The sequence below is a fragment of the Desmodus rotundus genome, chromosome X, assembly GCF_022682495.2.
Source record: "Desmodus rotundus isolate HL8 chromosome X, HLdesRot8A.1, whole genome shotgun sequence".
Classification (NCBI taxonomy): domain Eukaryota; kingdom Metazoa; phylum Chordata; class Mammalia; order Chiroptera; family Phyllostomidae; genus Desmodus; species Desmodus rotundus.
This window is the reverse complement of record NC_071400.1, coordinates 87,285,458-87,310,211: the sequence shown is the minus strand read 5'-3', so window position 1 is coordinate 87,310,211 and position 24,754 is coordinate 87,285,458. Positions and strand designations below refer to the sequence as shown.

Sequence of the window (24,754 nt, the reverse complement as noted above, 5' to 3'; positions counted from 1 at the left end):
GATCTACAGATTCAAGACAATCCCCAGCAAAACCCCAGCAGGTTTTTATGCAGAAATTCACAAGCCAATTCTAAAATTTGTATGGAAATGAAAAGGCTCTAGAAAATCTAAAAGGATTTTGAAAAAGAACATAGGTAAAGGACTTATACTTTCCAGTTTCAAAATGTACTTATATAAAATGACAGAAATCAAGACAGTGTGGTACTGGCATAAAGATAGATATACAGAACAATGGAATAGAGAGTCCAGAAATAAATCCTTTTCTTGTCAATTTTTGGTCAAGTTATGAGTATTTTCAAGAAAATGCCAAGGCAATTCAATAGGGAAAGGACTGTCTTTTCAACAAATACTGCTGGGACAATAGGATATCCACACGGAAAAAAGATGGAGTGAAACCCTTACCAGACTCTATACACAAAAATTAACTCAATATAGACCATAGATGTAAATATGCAAGCTAAAACTAGAAAACTTTCGGAAGAAAATACAAGAGCAAATGTTTGTGACCTTGGGTTAGGCAAAGTGTTCTTAAATATGATACCAAAGCATGATTCATAAAAGAAGAAATAAATTGGACTTCAAAGTTAAAAACTTTTGCTCTTTCTTCTTCAGAGACAGCATTAAGAAAATGAAGACAAGCTACAGACTGGGAGAAAACATTTACAAATCATATATCTGATAAAGACTTATGACCAGAATATTTTACTTTTTTAAAGATTTTATTTATTTATTTTTAGAGAGAGGGGAAAGGATGGAGGAAGAGAGTAAAAGAAACATCAGCGTGTGGTTGCCTCTCACATGCTCCCTACTGGGGACCTGGCCTGCAACCCAGGCAAGTGCCCTGACTGGGAATCGATTCTGCAGCCCTTTGGTTCGCAGGCCGGCACTTAATCTACTGAGCCACACCAGCCAGGGCTTATGTCCAGAATATTTTAAAACTCTTGCACCTCTGCCCTGGCTGGGTGCTTCAGTTGTTTGGAGCATAGTCCCATATACTGAAAAGGTCGTGGGTTCAATTCCAGGTCAGGGCACATACCTAGGTTTCCGGTTCGATCCCTGGTTGGGGTGCATACAGGAGGCAACCGATCGATGTTTTTCTCTCCCATCGATGCCCCCCCTTCCTTCCCCTCTCTCTAAAATCAATAAAAACTGATCCATGATTTAAAAAATTATAAAAACTTTTGCGCCTCAATAAGATAAACCACCCAATTTAAAAATGGGTTTGAGATACGAATGACTGATAAGTATAGAAAAGATGCTCCACATCATTAGTCATTAGAGAGATGCAAATTAAAACCACATCTACTGGAATGTCTATAATAAAAAATACAATATCAAGCTGTGATATTGTGATAGTGTGATACCAAGTTGATGAAGATGTGGAGAAACTGCAGCCTTCATACATTGCTGGTGGGAATGTAAAATGATGCAGCCACTTTTGGAAAAGTTTGGCTATTCCTCAGAAGTTGAACATAGATTTACCATAGGACTCAGCAGTTACATAACTTGATATTTACCAAGAGAAGAAATGAAAGCATGTTTTCACAAAAATTTGTACACAAATGTTCATAGCAGCATTATTCACAATAACAAAAACATGTACATGAATGTTCATAGCACTTAGTATTCACGATAGCCAAAAGTGGAAACAAAATAAATATCCATCAACTGGTGAATGGATCAACAAAATGTGGTATGTCTATAAAATGAGATTATCTTCAGCAATAAAAAGGAATGAACTACCTACTACTGATAGATGCTACAACATGGATGAACCTTAAAACCATTATGCCCAGAGAAGCCAGAAGCAAAAGACCACATATTGTACGATTCTACTTATATAATATGTCCAGAAAAAGCATATCTATAGAGACAGAAAGACCATTAGTGGTTACCTAGGGCCAGAAATAGAAATGTGGATTGACTGCAAATGGATACTCAGGATCTCTTTGGGAGTGATTGAAATGTTCAAGATCTGGATTGTGGTGATAGTTGCACAACTCTGTAAATTTACTAAAAATCACTTAATTGTATATTTAAAATGGGTGAATTTTATGGTATGCAAATCTTACCTCAACAAATTCCATCTTCTAAAAAGAGCATGCTGGTAATTGCCTATGAATGGCCTATGAATTCTGCTACTTACTAGCTGTGGAATCATGTTATCTAATGTTTTTAGGACTCAAGCTTCCTCACCTGTCAAATGGTAATATTAAATAATGGTAACAATAATACCTCAAAAAAGTATATACCTCATCAGCCTCTTTTACAGATTAAATTAATACTTGTTAAGTCAGTGCCAATGTTTAACTATTATTCTCATTAATGACATTATTTCCTGTGATGTTTCTACTTCCAAAAGTTTCTGACAATGAAGCATATATTTTGTTATAAATGAATTTTATATTTTATTGATATAATTCACCCACCCTTTAAACTGTACAATTCACTGGTTTTTAGTGTATTCACAAAGTAGTATCCATCACCACTAATTCCATATTTTTATCACCTCGATAGGCTTTCTGAATTGGTTGGTACAACTATTTACAAAGTAAGATAAATTCTAAATTTATAAATTTGTAAATTTATAAATTCCTAAATGTAGAACTAAATGCCTCCACCCAAATACAATGCATTGTACAGTTTCTACCATCACTTAACCAATAAGTGCATTTATTGAAACATAACTTCCTACTTTAAGCTGTTGTGCCTAAAATTTATGAAAACATATTCATTTTAATCTTCCTTAAGCATTCAGTAAACACAGGTAACCTCAATTCTTACTCACCTCACCTTACTTTTTTTTTCTGGCTAGAATGAGTAACTGTTAATGATGGAAAATTTGTAAAGCATAGAAATACGTGAGGGAGAAACAAAACTTGCATTCTTTTTAATATTGGATGAAGAAGAGGACTAAGGCTCAACAGTCTTTAAATTTTAAAATACCTATTTAGGGGTAATCTTTCCATTAAATAAGTGGGTGTTTTTGGATCAGCTTTAAAACAAAACAAAAAAACCCTCTTTGGGCGCTCTTTTTTTTTTACAGTTAGTGGTGACCTTGTATTTTATTTTTATTGCATATATTTTTAAATTTTTACACAATTTGCATTCAACAACTTCTGTATTGGTTTCATATATACAGCAGAGTGGTTAGAAAATCATGTGCTTTACAGAGTGAACCCCTAGTGTTTCAAATGCCTACCTGGGTACATATATAGTTATTACAATATTTTTAAATTAATTATTTTATTATTGTTCAAGTACAGCTGTCTGAATTTTCTTTGGGCGCTCTTAAGGACATCCAGCTTCTATCTTAACTCGATTCTAGCGCCATCACGGACCATCTCCCTAGCACTAAAAACCTCCCTCCCAGAATAAGTGAGACTTTGCTTTTGCCATCCCTAAGCCGCGGAACCTCCGCGCGAGGGCGCCCTCCCCGCCGCCTGCCTGGTGACGCAAGGCGCGGTGAACGTTGCCAGCTCTGCGCGTGGCTTCTTCCCCGCCAATAGCTCCGTCACAGGTGGGCCGGACCCAAGCCGACCTCGCCTTATTAAATTGCGGAAATCAGTAAAGAAAGACATTCCCACAGTCTGTCCTCACATCCTAGTTAAAGTTCCCAGGTTCTGGGAAACCCTTCCGGCTATCCCCACGGGATACGGAAATGGCTTCTCCCGCGCAAGCGCGCCTGATGTTAATTTCACCCGCCTAGCCAGGGGCCTTTTTGGGGGCTGCCCTCAGCCTTGCCTGCACAAAAAAACCAACAAACCTGCGGCGAATAGACCCCGAAGCTTTGCCTTGTGTTTTCTAGTAATCCTACCGGCAAGTACTATATGAACGCAATCAGGAAGAAGTCCAAGCAGTGAGGTCCTGCTGCACCGGTCATCCTCCTTTCCCAGGCCTGGGCCCTAGTCTGACGTCCCGCCTTCGCTCCGCCCCTCTCCGGCTGCATTGTGTATGGTCAGGCTGCTGCCGGGCCAACTTCCTTCCTCTCCAGGCAAGATGGCGGGGGGCGAGGCTGGCGTGACTCTCGGACAGCCGCATCTTTCTCGCCAAGATCTCGCTACATTGGTAAGGTTTCGATCTGGGAGGATGTGGAGTGAACTCGGAAGTGGGGATGACAGGGCCTCCCGGGTGGCGTTGAGACGAAGCAGTTCTGAGCTGTCAGGAGCATGGCTAGCTCCTAAGAGGGAGGTGCTAAGCCGCGCCGGCGCCGCCGCCTGCATTTCGGCGAGTCCGCGAGCTGAGCAGTGGGGTGTGAGATCGTGGGACCTAAACGTCGTTAAGGTTGTCACTTATGAAGGTCTGGGAAGGGAGTGTCTACACTGTCCTCAGTGCTAATGCTGTCGGAAGGGAGTGTCTACACTGTCCTCAGTGCTAATGCTGTCAAGATTGGGCGGTCTCTGGCCTGTCCATTTCCTATAGTGAATGGAGGTGTAGTCTCTTACAATGATGGGGGACTTTTAAAGCTTCCTAGTCATCAGAGTACAAGATTGCTTATACAAGAAAAGCGCTTTAGAACTAGGAGAGAGCTGTTGACATGGTGGCGAGCTGTAGGTCACATGTAAAGTCAAAGCAAAAGTCGTGACTTGTGTTATGTACAGTGATTAAAAATAAAAGTAAAATGTTTGATTGCAGGATGTTAGCAAATTGACGCCACTTTCACACGAAGTTATCAGCAGACAAGCCACAATTAATATAGGTAAGATAAGAACTTCTTGGAGACCTGAGTTGCTTGTTCTCTGCCGAGTGATTTTAACCTCTCCCTTTGTGTGATTACCTGAATTGTATGAGGATGCAAATATTCAGATAGACGTTGAGCGCTTGTGAGCAAAGCACCTGCTAGATTCGTGGGGGAAACACATGCTGCCCATGCCTAGCTTACAGACTAGGTGAGAAAAAAAGATACAGACCTATGAGAAGTTTAATAGCATAAGGTGATAGGCAGTCATGTAGCACTTTAAGGAAGAAGTAAAAATGTGCCTATACTCGCCACAGAGTTATTGCAGGGGCAGAGTTTTTGAAAGTTTTATTTGATATATATAGGCTATTATTAAGTACAATTTTTTTTTCTTAATTGACACCTAGAACTTGAGAGGAGAAGTTAGTCTACTGAGTGCAAATTTGGGGTATTTGAGAGTCTGTACAAACAGCACAGTAAAACCTAGTTAAAAGTAAGGCTCTACCATCAGGCTATTAAAAAGTTGTAAGACTTGTGCTGCCCTTGACAGCATTACCGTAATTAAACCTGAGCTGTTTTCTCATTTTCATGGATGCCTTTTGGTTGGGCTCATCATCCCTATTTATTTCACTTTGGGAATGCTGGAAAGGTTCTGAATATACATGACATTATGTATTTTTTTTTTTTATTGAGCATTTTAAATGCAGATAGTCTTTTTGGTGATTAAAAACATGAGATGAATAGATTTTAGTATTCTGGGTATGCCGGCTTTTTAAAAAATAATTTTTTAAACCCTCACCTGAAGATGTATTGATTTTAAAGAGAGAGGAAGGAAGAGAGAGGAACACTGGTTGCTTCCCATACATGCTCCGATCAGGGATGAAAGCTGCAACCTTTTGGTGCACAGGATGCTCCAACCAACTAAGCCACCCGGCCAGGGTACTGAGTATGGATTTTGAACAGGGTTATCAGTTACATGGAAAATTTGCTTCATTCCTGTCTCAGAATACATTTTTAATAGAAAAGAATATGTAGGATCAAAAATTGAAGTCACTGTTGGTTTTACATTGATATTTCTAATGAGTTACGGCTTTGGGTTTTCTACTCTAACACTATTTGAAAAAAATATTTTGTGCAATTATGTGTATGTGAATTAATTTTTTGAACTTTCTGTAGGTACAATTGGTCATGTAGCTCATGGGAAATCCACAGTTGTGAAAGCTATATCAGGAGTTCACACTGTCAGGTTCAAAAATGAACTAGAAAGAAATATTACAATCAAGCTTGGATATGCTAATGCTAAGGTGAGCAGCATACTGTGGAGCTAGAAATTAACTTTAATTGGAATGTACAGGTAACAAATCCAAATCTTTTTTTCATTGAAACTTTTAGATTTATAAACTTGATGACCCAAGCTGTCCTCGGCCAGAATGTTACAGATCCTGTGGAAGTAGTACACCCGATGAGTTTCCCACAGACATTCCAGGGACCAAAGGGAACTTCAAATTAGTCAGGTGACCTCTTTGGTGCTAAGAACACTTTATATTTTATTGTCTTGTGGTTGGTACTTTTTGAAATATTTAACAGGGGATTAAACAATGAACCTAATTGCTGAATGATTTTGTTATTTTTCCATTATTTTATGTTCTTATTGTCTATAATGACAATAATTTGAAAAGCCAAGTATTTAAACCTAAGATAAGTATGTGCTTCTCCAAAGGAGAAGTATCACATAAGCAGAATGGAATGGAGGGAAACACAATTTACGGATTAAGGGATTCTTTTTTGTCGGGCTTCCTAAATTTCTTTTAAACAGCACTGTTTCTGTTCTAAGGGGGGGGACAAAGCCATTCTTAATTTCCTCTCTTAAGTACATGGGTTTGTTAGCCATCTATTTTATGAATATGGCTGTGACTTCTGATTCCTTATCAGAGGGTACTAACATCAACCTAGTGATGTTTTAGGGGGTTGGGGATGCTCCAGAAAGAGATTTTAGATCAGGGTCAGGGCTGGGACTAGGGAAAGGTGAGTAAGACCCTTGCCTTGGGCCCAAAATTTAAGGGGGAGAAGGGATGCGAAAAACCCTTAGTAATTAAGATAAGTAGTATTTTAAGCAGTGTTTTTTTTTTTATTAAAAGAAATTGTGATAAACAGAATATCATTTGTTTAAATAAGGTTGGGCTTGAAATTACTGGGTTGTTTTCCTTCTTCTATTCAATATCACTTTTTCTTCTTTTGGATTCAACATGGCATTTTTACTGATCCTTTATTCATTTAAAATTTTGATATTTTATCATGGATTTTTGGCATTAATTTTGGCTTTTGACAATATTAAATTTAAATATTATTTATCTTGATTACTAAGGTTTTTGTCGCTCCCTGAAATTTTGCACTTGTCTCGTCTTGCTTTAGGCCCTGATCAGAGATTAGCAAACTTTTTCTCTAAAGGGCCTGATGGTAAGTATTTTTGCTTTGTAGGCCATGAGGTCTCTGTTTTAGCGACCCAGCTCTGCTCTCGTGTTCTGAAAGCAGACACAGACAGCGTGTGTTCAAGTGCTATGACACTGGGCTAGATTTTGCCTAAGGGCCGTAGTTTGCTGATTCACATTGTAGATAATGACAGTATGAGCATATACTTTTTCTAAAAGATTTTATTTAGCCCTGGCTGGTGTGGCTCAGTGGATTGAGTCCCGGCCTGTGAACTGATAGGTATGTGGTTCAGTTCCCAGTCAGGGCATATGCCTGGATTGTGGACCCGGTCCCCAGTTGGAGGTGTATGAGAGGTAACCACACATTGATGTTTCTCTCCCTCTCTTTCTTTCTCCCTTCCCCTTTCTTTAAAAATAAAGAAATAATATCTTTTTTAAAAAGATTTTACTTACTTTCAGAGAGAGGGGAAGGAGAAAGAGGGAAACATCAATATGCAAAAGAAACATCAGTGGATTGTGTCTTACCCTCCCCCTATTGGAGGCCCACCCGCTACCCAGGCTTGTGCCCTGACTGGGAATCAACCTGTGACCTTTTGGTTTGCAGGCTGGCACTCAATCCACTGAGCCACACCAGCCAGAGCAAGCATACACTTTTTTAAAATAATGGTTCTGAATGAGTAATATAGGTTTGTTTGTTTGTTTGTTTAAATAGTGCTGCCATCTCCAATTCAGATTAGCAGTTGCAGCTTTTCAAGGTGCTGGAGAAATTTGGCAAATTATTTTTTCAGATGGCAATGCCCATTATGTTAACACAGTTGTAGTTTTCCTATACATGCCATTCCCTATATACATTCTACCATATTTACTTTTACTTGGATTTGGGAATTTCTGGCTCTTGAGTTATCTGTAGCTGTCACATAGCTAATTGCATTTACTTTGCAATTACCTGCAGTGATTTGACTCTCAGAAAGTAGGTAATCCTATTTCCAAGGTCTAGAAACACCAAGTCCTATAACCACTTGACTTTATAGTAGTAAGAATTATTTCTGTGTTTTTATTCTGTCTTTATGTGTAATATGTTCTGCATGTAAAGTGATTTAATTTGGGGAAATCTGTAACTTGTATCTTGAAGTATTGATTGATCTTGGACTGATTGTTATTTCTCCACTGTTAGACATGTTTCCTTTGTCGACTGTCCTGGCCATGATATTTTGATGGCTACTATGCTGAACGGTGCAGCAGTGATGGATGCAGCGCTTCTGTTGATAGGTAAATACATCAGAATTGGTTTGGACAAATCAATGTAGAGGAAATCCAAGATGAAATATTTAAAGGGGAGCTAAGGCCTTTAAGGGCCATATCCATTACTTAAGGGTGATGTGAATGGAAACTAACATGAAATCCAGGGCGGCATCCCTGCCAACCAGCTATCACAAAATGTTAAACAAGGCAGACCGAAGGCAGATGTTTTAAAGAATTCATATGGTAATATATATTTTAAAAAGTCAATAATTCATTTGCCCCACTCAGATGACCTGAAATGGTTTATTTTAAATTTACATGTAAAAGTACATATATTTTTTTTTGTTTCTGACCTGTCCACTGCAACATTGATTTATAATGTTTGGTTTTGTTTGTTTTTTAAAGTCCTCACCCAAGGACATGCCCACAGATTTAGAGAGAGGGGAAGGGAGGGAGAGAGAGAGGGAGGGAACATAAGTGTTGAAATCTAGGCCTGAATTGGGATTTTCAAGGCTACGGTTGTGCTACCTTCCTTATGTGAACAGTTGAGAGATTTGTTGCTAGGGAATATAATTTCTTGAAAGTATGCCGAGTGGATATAGTACAGGACACCTGAATGTCACTGCTTAGACAGGGTGATTGTTGGAGTGCCCAACAAAACATACCTATTTCTTTATAATACACTGTTGGTTGTCTTCACAATTAGTGTCCTTCCCTCCTTTGTTAGGGAGTAGCCTCTGATAGTTGAAATTCATAGACTGTATTAAGTGTCTTTCCCTCTTAATTACTTTCTGTCTCAGGAGCTTGGCTAGACTGGCCCATTTCTAATACTGGATAGAGCCTTATGCCTGAGCAAAAGCTGAGAGAGCAGACCCCAAGATGCCAAACTTGTTGATTCCAAACTTCTTGCTTAGGACCAGCAATGGGAGCCAAATGATGTGTCCATGACTTTTGCCTTGAATAGGGCTAGGGCATTCAAAAGTTCCCTTTATTAGATTTGGTAGTAAAATATGCATAACATAAAATTCATCACTTTAGCATTTGAAGTGTACAGTTCAGTGACATTAAGTACACTGACTGTTGCATGAGTATCACCACTGTCTAGTTCCAGAACATCTTCATTCCCCCAAAAGGGAACCCTGTGCCCATTAGGCAGTCACTCTGTTCCCCCTTCCCCCAGTCTAGCCCCTGGCAACCATTAATCTGCTTTCTGTCTCTTATGGATTTGTCTCTTCTGGCAGATATTTCCAGCTAATTCTCACGCATCTGTTTTTTTCTTCTTCATCTAGCTGGTAATGAGTCTTGTCCTCAGCCTCAGACTTCTGAACACCTGGCTGCTATAGAAATCATGAAACTGAAGCATATTTTGATTCTACAAAATAAAATTGATTTGGTAAAAGAAAGCCAGGCCAAAGAACAGTATGAACAGATCCTTGCATTTGTACAAGGTAAGACGCCATAGTATCTTAATACTTCTGTGAATCACTTTGAGAGCCATTTAATCCAGATAACAGATGTTAATTTAACTCTTAATATAATAGAGTATCTAAAACAGGGTAAACTTAAGGGTCTTAAGCCTTATTTTTCTTTACCTACCACTAGTGAAATCTGTTTCTGAATTTGATAGACTAGCAGGGGTGCCCAGCCCCTGTCCCGCAGGCTGCATGCAGCCCAGGACGGCTATGAATGTGGCCCAACACAAAATCGTGAATTTACTTAAAACATTATGAGATTTTTGTTTGGTTTTCATTAGTGTTTGTGTATTTAATGTGTAACCCAAGACAACTCTTCTTCCAGTGTGACCCAGAGACACCAAAAGGTTGGACACCCCTGGATTAAAGTATATTTTTGCTGCTTGAAAGTTAGAAGTGAACTCGTATTCTGGAGGCTATCAGTTTTAAAAACTCCTCCTCAGTGATAGTAAATGAACAAAAGCATTTTTAAAAAATAGGTCTTAAACTGTTCTTACTGGGTAGCTACTTTGAGAATTGGGACTGATGATCATTTATTTAATCTTTCTGGTCCCTTTCTCTAACAGTGTAGTGTTTTTCACTTCAGGGAAAGACATGATGCATCTTTTTTTTTTTTTTATCTCACCTGAGGATATATTTTTTTGATTGTAGAGAGGCAAACATGGATTGGTTGCCTTCCATAAACACCCCTACTGGGATTCGAATCCGCAACCTAGGCATGTGTCCTAACCAGGGATCGAACCCACAGCCTTTTGGTGTACAGGGACAAAGCTCCAACTAACTGAGCCACCCTGCCAGGGCGAAACATTATACATCTTATGTTGACATGATTCTCTCTCAGCTTTGTTTTTCTTGTTAGAAAGGTTGACTTCTCATGAACTCAGTCCTATCATAATGAAAAAGAATAAGTCATATTGATTAAAATCTAATTATGTTTGTTCCATTTCTTTGACCAGCCTGTTTGACATGTAATTAATAAGGAGCAAATATTATATGTGCAGCAGTCTTTGATTAGCAAAGAGTCTGTAATTTTATCTTGACATTTATTGGAAGGTTAATTACATGTTATTAGAAATCTTTCAACTGGTAAAGTGCTTTTTTCCCAGGAGTGTTAATATTTTATTCCTTTAAATAGTTTTGTCATTTTAGAATATTAAACATACTTATTAATATATTTAAAATTTTAACAGTTTCATGTAATATGTATAGAACAAGTTTTGTAAAATTGAAAAATTCTAACTGCTGAATTTTGTCACGTAGGTACAGTAGCAGAAGGAGCTCCTATTATTCCAATTTCTGCTCAGCTGAAATACAATATTGAAGTTGTCTGTGAGTACATAGTAAAGAAAATTCCAGTACCCCCAAGAGATTTTACTTCAGAACCCCGACTTATTGGTAAGTGATAGGATTTGTCTTTAATTCTTACTGGATCTTTTCTACATTGGTGATTCTCCCTTAAGAGTGTTTATTACTATTTTCTCTTTCTGCAGAGGTGATAATAAATTATAATCTTCATAGAAATTATTTTGAAATTGATGAGTTTTGAGATCGTATTGACGGTACTAGATTGCAGGACTGGTTGAGGAACAGAGTCCTGAATATAGAAGGAACTCTTAACTTTTTTGTGTTCACTATATGGCATATTGTGCGATCGAGGTGAATAACACAGTACTGTCTATGGAACTGTATTGTAGTCTGGAACAGGATATTAGAACTCATACAAATGATTTCATTGTACCATTAATGAAGATCTTCTTTTTTTTTTTTAGATCTCTTATTTATTTTTATAGAGGAGAAGGGAGGGAGAAAGAGAGGGAGAGAAACAACAATGCGTGGTTTCCTCTTGCGCACCCCCTAATGGGGACCTGGCCCACAACACAGGCATGTGCCCTGACTGGGAATCGAACTGGCGACCCTTTGGTTTGCAGGCTGGCACTCAGTCCACTGAGCCACACTAGCCAGGGCCATTAATGAAGATATTCATGTCTCTGTCACTTTTACTTAAGTTCATAATATCAATATTGGTGATCATCTAAGCTTATGATTTCTACCCAGAGATGTAGGAGCCTTTTCAAAACAGACATTTGAGCCCTTCTGGGCCTTCACTCAAGGCCCACCTTTGTGTTGTGGGAAGGGTCTCTTGGGTGATTGCAATGCGTTCCCTCTGTTAAGGGACAGTACGCTCAGACCCTAAGTGCTAGTCATGTAGCCCTAGAGTTTTTGTGTAGTTTCAAAACTAAATTTTTATTTCAGAAATCACATAGTACAGGGGTATATAAAGATTAAAGTCCATGATTTCCCTACCCCCCACTTCTAGCCCCTTAGCCCTAAAGTAACCAAAGTAAACAGTTGGTGTATATTATTCCCATACCTCTCTTTGTTCGTATCATGCTTTTTGTTTTAATATTTTTTTTTATCCTCACCCAAGGACATTTTTTCATTGCTGTAGAGGCGGGAGGAGAGAGAGAAAGAGAAACATCAATGTGAGAAATATTGAGTGGTTGCTTTCTCATACATTTCCCAACTGGGGTGCAGTTGTCTGTGCCCTCACTGGGATTCGAACACATGACCTTCCGGTCTAGGAGACAGTGCTCCCACCAAATGAGCCACACTGGCCAAGGCTGTTTTAGTTTTTCTATGTGGAAGTGGGATCATACTGTGTGTTACTTATTACATACTGTGTGTTACATACTGTGTGTTAATAGGGTTTTTTTTTTTCTTTAATAGTACATGAAGGTTATCCTCCCAGATCATTACATATGGTTCTACATTCCGTAATAGCTGCATGACACTGTATAGTATTGATGTATCATAAAAAGCCTCCTATCACTGATCTTTGAAGTTATTTCCACTTTCCCATCCTAAGTAAGGCTGTGGTATACTTAGTTGGAGGAGTAATATTAGATTTTGTCATGAAGTCACCCTTATGGTGTAAATCTGATGTATCTACTATTTTAGGAAAGTTAACTTACAAAATAATATTTTTTCTAAAGTTAAAATTAACAGAATTGGCTTTACTCTGTTGTCTTTTAGTTATTAGGTCCTTTGATGTCAACAAACCTGGCTGTGAAGTTGATGACCTTAAGGGTGGTGTGGCTGGTGGTAGTATTCTAAAAGGAGTGCTAAAGGTAAATTTTTTTTTTTAAGATTTTATTTACTTATTTTTAGAGAGAGGGGAAGGGAAGGAGAAAGAGATGGACAGAAACATCAGTGTGTGGTTGCCTCTCGCGCACCCCAGTCTGGGGACCTGGCCCACAACTCAGGCATGTGCCCTGACTGGGAATCAAACCAGCAACCCTTTGGTTCACAGGCCTGTGCTCAATCTACTGAGCCACACCAGCCAGGGCTAAATTGGGTTTTGATTTTTTTTTTTTTTTAATGGGGTAACACTGGTTAATAACATTTAAATTTTCAGGTTTTTACAACTTTATAATACGTCTGTATGCTCCATTGTGTGCTGACCACCCAAAGTATAGTGGTTGTTGTGTTTTCGTTTTATTTGTTCTTCCCTGGCATTTTTTTTCTTCAATTACAGTTTACATTCAATTATTATTCTGTATTAGTTTCAGGTGTATAGTGAAGTGGTTAGAAAATCACGTACTTCCCTGGTCTTAATCAGGAAAACAGTATGGATATTCCAAATTGGAAAATAACATTTTTTAAGGTGTCTAGTTCTTGATGTAGGTGTCATTGTACTATTATATTTTTTGAACGTGTCTGGCCTCTTAACTTTATAGGCTCCTCGTGCGTATGGAGCACGTTTTTTGTGGGGCTAGGCTTATGTGGTAGGTGGTTAGAAACGGTCTATGGTTCTGGTTTGGAAGATCTCTTTCACTTCTTATTTTTTTAATTGTGACCTTTGAAATAGAGAAAGGATTGCCTTTTCAGTTTTCTGGTCTTCCTGATAGGACTTTTTTTATACAAATGGGAATTGTATTGTCCGTAATTCTAATTATAGTAATTCTAATTGCTGATTTATATTTTTACAGGTAGGCCAGGAGATAGAGGTCAGACCTGGTATTGTTTCCAAAGATAGTGAAGGAAAACTCATGTGTAAGCCAATCTTTTCCAAAATTGTATCACTGTTTGCGGAACATAATGATCTTCAGTATGCTGCTCCGGGAGGTCTTATCGGTGAGGATTTGCCTCTCATCCCTACACTTTTAATTTGCAGATATTCATGATACTCTTCATGGGAAATGGATTACCCAGAAAGATATATTATAGATTTTTAATTGGGTATTTTAATAATTGAATGGGATGGGGGAACATACATGTGGTTAAACTGTTGATTTTAGGTTATAAGATAATTCATGTGTTTTTCTTTTTTTTTAATTTTTTTTTAATTTTTTAAAGATTTTACTTATTTTTTATTTTTATTTATTTATTTTTAAAAGATTATTTATTTATTTATTTTTTGACAGAGGGGAAAGGAGAGAGAGAGGGAGAGAAACATCAATGTGCATTGCTTCTCGCATGCCCTGCACTTCGGTCCTGGTGTGCAACTCAGGCATATGCCCTGACCGGGAATCGAATCAGCACCCTTTGGTTCCCAGGGCAGCACTCAATCCACTGAGCAACACCAGCCAGGGCTAAAGATTTTATTTAGAGAGAGGGGAAGGGAGGAAGAAAGAGCGAGAGAAACATCAATGTGTGGTTGCCTCTCGAGCACCCCCCACTGGGGTCCTGGCCCACAACCCAGGCATGTGCCCTGACTGGGGATTGAACTGGTGACCTTTGTGTTCGCAGGCCTTCACTCAGTCCACTGAGCCACACTAGCCAGGGCTAAGCTCTCTTTTTTATTAGCCTTTCAGGGGAGAAATGGCAGGCACATGTTATGCAAACTGCTCATAAATTTTGTATGTTTTCAACCTTCATTAAGGATGTTCAGACTTATTTTTGAGTTCAGCTATTACCTTTTTGCCCTTTATTTAGAATTTAAATCAAGACAGTGTTTCTATTTACAAATGCCCAACTAACCTGTGAGTTTACGTTTCTATTTCTTTGCATAAAGTGGGTATTTTGTCACACCTGTGTAGCTGTTACATGGCTCTGAGAATATAGGTATGAAACTGTATAGGTGTGTGCTGTACTTGAGTAAGTTTTGGGATAAAGAGCTTTATAGGGAAAACAGTTGGGATATATATATCTATAAAATCTTATTTTATATCAGGAGTTGGAACAAAAATCGACCCCACTTTGTGCCGGGCTGACCGAATGGTGGGGCAGGTACTTGGTGCAGTTGGAGCTTTACCTGAGATCTTCACAGAATTGGAAATCTCCTATTTCCTGCTTAGACGGCTTCTAGGTGTACGCACCGAAGGAGACAAAAAAGCAGCAAAGGTAAGTGCTTTCTGTAATTCCTGTTACAAAAAGTGACAGTGGTGTTAAGACTTATTTAACCGTCAACATGGGATAAAAAAAGCAAAGGTGAATAAATTTGACTTCCTGAGCATCGAGAGCTTTGACATGGCAGTCCATTTAAAGTGAAACAAAACCAAACAGCGAAAGGTCTGTCACCCATTTGCTTTTTTCAAAAGTCTCAGTACGATTACATTGGCAGAAATGGGAAATTGCTGACATCTACTGTTGGCAGGGATGTAAAAAAAAAATAAGCAGTAATTTTTGGAAAGCATTTTACTGATTTTGGGGATTGTTTTTCCCTGTTTTATTTCTCTAGGTGCAAAAGCTGTCGAAGAATGAAGTGCTCATGGTGAACATCGGATCCCTGTCGACCGGAGGAAGAGTCAGTGCAGTCAAGGCCGATTTGGGCAAAATCGTTCTGACTAATCCTGTGTGCACAGAAGTAGGAGAAAAAATTGCCCTGAGCCGAAGAGTTGAGAAACACTGGCGGTAAGTTTACTAGCCTTTGTCACTGTCTAATGAAGAAGACACAGTCAGCCCTGACTGGTGTGGCTCAGTGGATTGAGTGTTGCCGGCCTGTGAACCAAAGGGTCCCCAGTTTGATTCCCAGTTGAGGCATGTGCCTGGGTTGCAGGCCAGATCCCTGGTGGGGGGAGTGTGAGATGCAACCACACACTGATGTTTCTTTCTCTCTCTTTCTCCCTCTCTTCCCCTCTGTCTAAAAACAAAACTAAATTAAAAAAAAAAATTTAAAAGACAATCAGTTTCCTTAAGTTTTTGGTGGTGTACATGTACTCTTTTCCTTGAATGCAACAGTTATGGTACCTTTAACTCTCAACCATTTATTTAGATGCCTTGGAAATCTGTATTTCTACCCGATTTGTGATAGACACCTATGCAAAACCGATGAATTTGGTTCAATACTTCCCTTGTCTTTGGCTTTTTAAAACTTTCATTTGGAGATCAGTTCAACTTAACAGGAAAATTACAAGAGTTTCACACAGAACTCCTGTATTCCCTTTTCCCAAGTGTACAATTTGTGTGTGTGTGTGTGTGTGTGTATATGTATAAACACTTTTCTGAACCGTATGAGGCGTAGGTTATATATAGTCATGCCCCTTGATCTCTTAATACTTCAGTGTATATTCCTAAAAACAAAGATGCTCTCTCATGTAACCACTTAAAGAAGTTTAACGTTGATAAAATGCTAAAATCTACAGTCCATATTCCAGTTTCATTGCCTGCCCCAATTAACGTCCTCTATGTCCTTCCAGTCTGGGCTCATACATTACATTTAGTTTTCGTGTCTCTAACCGGAAACTTCCTCAGCCTTTCTTTGTGTTGACCTTGACAGCTTCGAAGAATACCAGCTAGTAACTTATAGACTGTTCCTCAATTTGGGTTTAATCCGAAGATTCCTAAGATTAGATTCAGGTTTTTTGTTTTGTTTTGTTTCTTAAGGTTTTATTTATTTTTTAGACAGGGGAAGGGAAGGAGAAAGGGAAAGAAACATCAATGTATGGTTGCCTCTCACGCACACATTGTCCAGTTGAGTCCTGTTTTTTTCAGTAGGTTGTGATTTGTTACTGTCCTTACTATTTTGATGCCCAAATTGTCCAGTAGAGAGACCCTTCAAGTTGGATCCTGTGTCCTTTTGACATGTCGCCATCAGTTTGGTGTTCTTTCTTTTCTTTTTCTTTTTCTTTTTCTTTTCTTTTTTGTTTTTTTTTGAAGAGTTTCTTTCTATTTGGCACAGGATGTTCCCAAGTCATCTTGTACCTCCCGTCTCCAGTTTAGAATTGGCCATTTCTCCAAGGAACCCTAGTTTCTTTTAGTGGGAAGTGGTGCTAGGTGTGCTCATCGCCTTTAAGATGCTGTTGTTTCTAGGCCCTTTCTATTCTGTGTGGCCTCATCATAGCCCTACAACAATCACTTCACACTTAGAGGTATTGCAAATGATTCCTAATTTGCCTTTGTTACTTCCAAGCTCAATCGAACATGTTTATCATGCTGTGTTCAGCAATTTCTAGTAGCTTCTCACTATTTTCTGATACTCAGGACCTTTCTAGAAGCCTGCTTCAATGCATGTTACATTTCCTCCTGCTTTGTCTCATGTAAACCCTCTTAATCAGACTACCCTGTGTCCTGATTGTCCCCATAATTATTGAGATCACCCGTGGCTCTTTTTTTCTTTCCTCCCTCCCTCCCTCCCTCATTAAGGCTTCCCTGATTCTGTGCCCCGTGCTGGTCTCTCATCACTCCTCAGAAGATCTGAATCATTAGTCTCATTTAGACAGAGTTGAACTTTTGGTTGTCTTTTAAGTAAATAATCCTGCTTTGTGGTGATTTATGCCCACTTGATTTTACTCTTTTATATGATTATACGATTTGCCATTATAGACATACTGCTTTCCAATATATTTTAAAATTGGCTTAAATAACAAATTTTCGAAAACTCTCTACATGGGATGTATTTTTCTCAGAATGGTACATTTCCTAGATTAGAACAGATTTTAAAACAAAGGATCTTTTTGTATCTGTCCACTAATATAAGAATAATCCACCATGGCCAGGTTAGCTCATTTGGTTACACCAAGTTGCAGATTCAATCCCTGGTCAGGGCACATACAAGAATCAACCAGTGAATGCATAAATAAGTGGGACAACAAAATGATGTCTGTATCTCTTTCTCTTTAAAATCAGTAAATTAAAAAAAAAAGTATCCAAAATGAAATTTTAAGCTTTGCTTAAAAATGAGCAAGTATGTTAAAATTGTTAAAAGAAATGAGAGCATCCGAATGATTCTTACAGTCTTTAGAATTGTGGTTTTAACCCTTGTGTAGGTGGATTCTGTTCTAAAGCTGCAGTGGAGGTGGCGATCCAGCCTGCTCGTTGGTTAGAGCAGACATTGGGAGAGGGAATAGAGATCCCTCTGCTGTTGAGAGTAATCTGACAATACACTATCTAGTCCTTTAGTTCTCTTAATTTCCTTTACCAGCTAAGGTCATGCTGAAGCCACTGTGATGTGCTGAGGTATTGTAAATGATAAAAAGAAGCATTTTTCACAGAGAGGATAGAGGAAGAGATTGTTTAAAAATATCAGGCTGAAGGAGTTTTACATGGTTCCCTAGGTGAATGGGAAACCTCTTCTTGGTGGCTCTGAGGAGTAGGTATATTTTAATAGGGTGAAGATGAGCATATTTATACAATAGCAAAAACTTTTTTTTCTGTCATGCATTCTGGCTAGATCCCATCTCTCTGGGTCGAAGAATCTAAGATGATAGTGTGAGCTTTCTTTGTGGATGAGAAGGTTTTGGAAACATTCAGATTTAGCAGATAAGCAAGTAAAACCAGTTATGTCAAGTGATTGTGTGGTAATGATAATGAAATAGACAAAAAACTCACAATTCCTTTTATTTTCACTTTGCAGTTTAATTGGTTGGGGTCAGATACGAAGAGGAGTGACCATCAAGCCCACAGTGGATGATGACTAAAGAATTTGGATCAAGTCAGATTTTCAGTTAACGACCTGGGGGTATATTTTCAAAGCAATGCTGGGGGATAGATTCCACCTCAGTCATTGTTACTCTCATCTTTTCGGTGATGAAGATAATAACCTCCAGTAGTGAAGTAGGGTCTACAATAAATATAAAAAGTACTGAATTGAATCTACCAGAAATTTATCATGCCCAAATCATGTCTAATTTATATATCAGTGCAGGTTTGAAATGAAACTGTTTGCTACAACCGGCTCTTGCTGTAGCACATGTACCACCAAACCTGTTTGAAATGAAATTTTTCTTGTTTTCATAATTCATCTTTGAGTAGCTCCAGGCTTGAAAGTATTGTTACATCAGTAAAAACTTGGAGGTGCAAAATTATGAAGACCAGCTTCCCTTTGCTTCATATTATATGTCGCTTTACCTTTGCAATTATGAGTAAAAAAAAATTAAGAGATTCAAATAAAATTATCCTTCAGAGCATGAGTGCTGTTGTCATGGACACACCTTTCTCTCTTCCTCTCTTCCTGGTCTGGAACACAGGAAACTAGAGCCAGAAGTTCTCTCCCTCGCCCTGTGAAACCCTGAAATTATTTCTGTGTTGGTTGACACCTGAAATCCAACAGCTTTCTCCCATTGGGAAATACTGTTACGCCAGGTAATTCTAGATAAGTGACAAAGATCTTTTCAGGCCTAATTTTATAAGATTCTAATATTAGCCATTTTTAAAAAATATTGGGTTGGCCAAAAAGTCCATGTGTTTTTTTTTCCCCCTGTAAAATAAAAGACACATTTTTTATGTTCACCAATAACTTTATCGATTTGGATATTTTGAGTATGTCGGCTATCTCGTGTGTAGTATAATGCTCATTATTCTCGGTGTCTCGATTTGATCGCTATCAACTTCAACTGGTCTACCAGACCGTGGAGCATCATCCAGCAAGAAATCTCCAGCACGAAACTTCACAAACCACTCTCGACACATTCCGTCAGTCACAGCACCTTCTGCATACACTGCACAAATCTTTTTTTGCATCTCAGTAGCGTTTTTACCTTTCTTGAAATAATAAGACATGATATGCCAAAAATGTGTATTTTCTTCCAGCTTCAGTATTAACATGGCTATGCAAAAATTCACCAATTTTGATAAGTTTTTGTGTTAATGCACACTGATATGACAGCTGTCACAATACAATCTATAACAAAATTGTTTGCAATGAAATTAAAGCCAACTAAGTACTACTAGAGCCATCTTATGGAAAAAAACAATTTTTGGCCAACCCATTATTAGTGATTTTTGAACCTTTCAAGAGATCAAAGGTATCAGAAAGTAAAGGGTGTGCCCTTTCATTTTTAACTTACTCTCCATGTTCCTGCACTTTTCCTGTGCTGTGTTTTTTTTTATTTTTTATTTCATAAGATTCTGTTAGAGCAGTGGTTCTAGACTGACAGACTTGCTGGAGAAACTCTAAAAAATGATAGGTGCCTCACAGAGGTTCTGATTTAATTGGCTTGGGGCGGAGCCCAGGTGTTGATGTTTTTAAAAACTCCCCAGTGTTGAGAAACAAGTTTAGAGAGTTGAGAAGGAGGTGTGGCAGGTAACACAGAATCTTACTGAGTTTGGGCAGTCTGATAATCCTATTTAACTGGCTTTTTAAAAATTTGCATTTAATGTGGGACTTGATGCCATAGTCATGACAGCATGCTCTTTCGGGCATAGAAGCTGCTGCCAGTAGAAGTTTAGAAGCTGTGGCCGTGCGTTCTGTAAGTTCATACGTTTTGAGGAGGCATATTAATGCTACATACTTGGTTGACTTGGAAGGTTTGTTTTAGCATGTGGAACACATTTAAATAAAGCAAGGTCCTAATCCGAACCATTTTATTTCTAGTATGTTCCTAGGTGTTTTCTAAGCACCTTCTACCAGAAATTCTGGAATAACATAAGATCCAGAGCTTTGCAATAGTTGACTTATTTTAATTAATCTCACATCAGAACGGATACCAGAAGTCTCTTGTCTATTTCAAACATCCACATGAATTTCAACAAATTTGCAAAACACTGTGCTTAGTGTGGATGGGGATACACAAATAAGAAAAAAATGGGCCTTATATTCGTAGAACTTGGAGACAGTGCCGTGATCCTCAGCAAAAGGCATACCTAATTAAGGATCTGCTCGTGATGTTGCTGATGAAAGTACATTGCATGTGCAAATTATATTGGCTCTCCTGTCACCAATTCTCACCACCTCCACTGCTGCCATCCTAGTCACCAGTAGCTCTCACCCGTGTCAATAGCCCTTAACCCCTTCCTGCTTCCACCCTTTACCACTGCCGTCTGTTCTCAACGTATGTAATTACCCTTTTTGTGAAAGAATGCTATGTACAACTCTATGATAAATTATAAAGGTAGTCACAGAAATCGGGGGCATGAGGACAGTTCACAGCTGTGACATCATCCAAGTGATTTCCAAGCTGACCTAGAAAGCTCTCCTCACTATTTCACTGTGTGTAAGATCCCAAGATACGTGTGTGTGTGTGGTTTTTACAGAGGAAAAAAGAACTTCAAATGAGTGCAAATAGATGTACTCTAATAAAACTTAAGAAATCCCATTTCTAGAAAAAATAATGGTGAAGCTTCCGGTGAAATGGATGCTTCTCTAAAAATACGTTTAAATTTTTTTAATTACCCAAAACGAACCAGCTGCCCTTAAAATATTGATAATCAAGAAACATTAAAAAATTAATTTTGCAAAAGTTTTCACAGTCTACCAAATTTTAAGGAATAGGTACCAATTCTGATAATTAAATTGTTCCAGAAAATAGGAAATGAAAAAGGGGTGAAAAAGGAGACATTCTAACTCACTGTTCAAAATTATATTCCTGCTCTCCAAACCTGGAAAGAATACTACCAAAAACAACAAAACCACTGGAGAAATCAATAGAAGAAAAAAGCAAACAAAATATAACCAGAGACATTGAAGTTGAGAACAATCTAACAATAGCTGGGGGGGGGGGGACAGTGGGAAGAGGGGATTACAGGAACTACTATAAAGGACACATGGACAAAACCAAGGGGGAGGGAGGAGGTGGGGGAGGGAGGTGGGTTCAGCTGGGGTGGGGTGGAGGGATGGGGAGAAAAGGCATACAACTGTAACTGAATAACAATAAAAAAAAAAACCACTGGAGACCTTACAAAGTTATAAAATTCATACTAAAATATTAGTAAATTAAATGCAGCACTCTATTAAAATATAATGCATGGGTTTTTTTATAGGTTAAAAAAGCATACCTTGAAAATGTATTTGGTACAATTTAAAATTTTTACAATGTAGGTGATGTAGAGAACTTTGTCTTTATTTTTTAGATTTTATTTATTTTTAGAGAGAGGGGAAGAGAAAGAGAAAGACAGGGTGAGAAATATCAGTGTGTGGTTGTCTCTCACATGGGCCCCACTGGGGACCTGGCCTGCAACCCAGGCACGTGCCCTGACTGGGAATCGAACCCGCGACTCTTTGGTTCATAGCCTGCACTCGATCCACTGACCTACACCAGCTAGGGCGAGAAGGAAACTATTAACATGATGTAGTATACTTGGAGAACTATCAGAATCATTTTTAACGATGAAAAAGGTTTCATCTTGGTAAAGAGCTTCACGTGGGTAGAATGAGGGGGTTGTGAGGTTAATGAAATAATGGGGGAAATTTAGAGGGTGGGAAGCAGTCATGAACTGCAAACTCGTAGAACTGATGTTATTGTTTGGTCTCTGTATTCTCAAGGTCTGAAACAAGAAAGTCAGGTGCCACTTCAATTCTACATGGTTTTCTGAGGCTTAGCAAGTGAGATATGGAAGCGACAGAACATTATTTACAAGGTATAAGATTGTCTACCTAAAAATATAAAGCAGAAACTGAAAAACTTGGAACTTCTAAGAGAATTCAGTGAGGTAACATTAAGATAAACATGCAAAAATTATTTACTAAATTACTAATTAGTTTACAATGCACACAAATATATAAATCAGAAAATGCAGTGGGTATAAACTATCCAGGTATAAATTTAATAAGAATATGCAAGGTATATATGAATACAATAACATTTGTTGAAGGACAAAAAAGAAGATATGAATAATGAGAAAATAGGCAATATTCTTGAATGGGAATACTCAACATTGTACAGAAGACTGCCATTTTTAATATAAATTCAGTGCAATCTAGATAAAAATGTCAATAAGACTTTTAAAATAACTTCTTCAGCTGATATTAAAGATTTGGAAAAGTAAATTCACAAGAATAATAAATAAACTTTGAAAAGGAATTATGATGGAAGAGTTGACATAGCACATTTTGACCAGATATAAAATTTTAGTTATGTATACTATCAGTATCATTTTATGTCAGAGAGGAAAAATACTTTTTTAGTCCCAATTGCTAGCCATTTGGGGATAAAAGATCTTTTATGTAAAATCTTTAAGCCCTGTCCCAGTGGTTCAGTTGGTTAGAGCATTGTCATGATACACCAAGGTCACAGCTTCAATCCCCAGGCAGGGCACATACAAGAAGCAATCAATAAGTGCATAAATAAGTGGAACAACAAATCCATGTCTCTCTCTGACTCTTTCTTCCTCTCAGATTAATAAAAAATAAAGTCGTCTTTAAAATTTCATTTCATTGGGGATTGACTGTGGGAGCAGGGGGGCAAGGCAGGGGAGAGCAATGGAGAAAAAAGGGGGGACAATTGTAATTGAACAACAAAAATAAATTTACAAAAAGTTAATTGAGACAAAATTATGAACGAAGAAGATGTAGGAGATTATTTTAGAAATTTGCTGCCCTGGCTGGTATGACTCAGTGGATTGAGTAGCTGGCCTGCGAACTGAAAGGTTGCTGGATCAATACCCAGTCAGGGCACATGCCTGGGTTGCAGGTCAGGTCTCCAGGGGGGTGGGTGAGAGGCATTCAATTGATGTATTTCACACATCGATGTTTCTCTCCCTCTTTTCCCCCTCCCTTTTCCACTCTCTAAAAGTAAATAAATAAAATCTTTTAAAAAATAAAATAAAATTATGTGGCTTGCATTAAAAAAAAAAAATTGCATGAGGATGGCAAAGCAAACCCAAAAGTCATAAAGGAAAAGTTGACAGATCTGATACATAAAAATTCAAAACTTGCAGCCAAAGATACTACAGATTTTTTAAAATGAGAGAAAATACTTAAAACTTGTACGATGTGAAAAATTAATATATCTAATACAAATCAGTACTATAAAAATAACAATAGAAATGGAACAAATATATTGTCTCACTTCAGGTGGCTAAAGAGCAGCAGGAAGAGACCTCATGCAGACTCAAGCAAGCTGATGCCACTGCTTTGATTTGGGCAAAGATTTTGTAGAAGTTAGTGGCAGCGAAGTGGTCCCGCAGGCGGGAGCAGATGCAGCATCTCCATGGAGTTTTCTTTGTGCCTCAGACTTCACAGCAGGGAGGGGCTGTGCTGCTGCCAGTGACTTCAGGAGCTGGGGTTGTATTGGATCAAGAAAATGGGTTTTGTGCTGGACCATTGTACTTTTAGTCTCAGATCATATCATTGTTCATGAAGAACTTGGACAAATAATCCTCTTAGTGCTTACATTTAAAGGAACGTTTACAAACACTTGGCATCAGGGTAACCACACTGTATTCTGGAGGATAAGTCACCATTATTGAACAATGTCTAACTTCAGCTTTTTGGCAACAGGGAAAATCCATCTCACAAACGTGTATAAGCTATTTATAGAAGAAATACAAATACCCAAGACACATTTGTGAAGTGGTCAGCCTATCTAGTAAGAAGGAATGTGAAAACTGACAATGTGATTCATTTTCACTCATTAAAATCGGCAAAATTAAAATGATTTTTAAAAAGATTTCATTCAGCCCTGGCTGGTGTGGCTCAGTGGATTGAGCGCCAGCCTGTAAACCACAAGGTCGCTGGTTCAATTCCCAGTGAGGGCATATGCCTGGGTTGTGGGCCAGGTCCTCGGTAGGGGGAGCATGAGAGGCAATCACACTTTGATGTTTCTCTCCCTTTCTTC

General features: G+C 38.3%; 1 protein-coding gene across 1 annotated transcript; it reads left to right on the top strand.

Annotated features, from left to right (window-relative positions):
* Positions 1 to 3,918: 3,918 nt before the first annotated feature.
* Positions 3,919 to 19,171, top strand: EIF2S3 (eukaryotic translation initiation factor 2 subunit gamma). The gene is made up of 12 exons (XM_024569936.3): positions 3,919 to 4,068; positions 4,636 to 4,699; positions 5,855 to 5,982; positions 6,071 to 6,192; positions 8,282 to 8,376; positions 9,639 to 9,797; positions 11,082 to 11,216; positions 12,855 to 12,949; positions 13,811 to 13,955; positions 14,995 to 15,164; positions 15,502 to 15,674; positions 18,616 to 19,171. Exons 1-12 carry the CDS (start codon positions 3,955 to 3,957, stop codon positions 18,677 to 18,679), a joined length of 1,464 nt encoding a protein of 487 aa, XP_024425704.3. The 5' UTR covers positions 3,919 to 3,954; the 3' UTR covers positions 18,680 to 19,171.
* Positions 19,172 to 24,754: the final 5,583 nt, after the last annotated feature.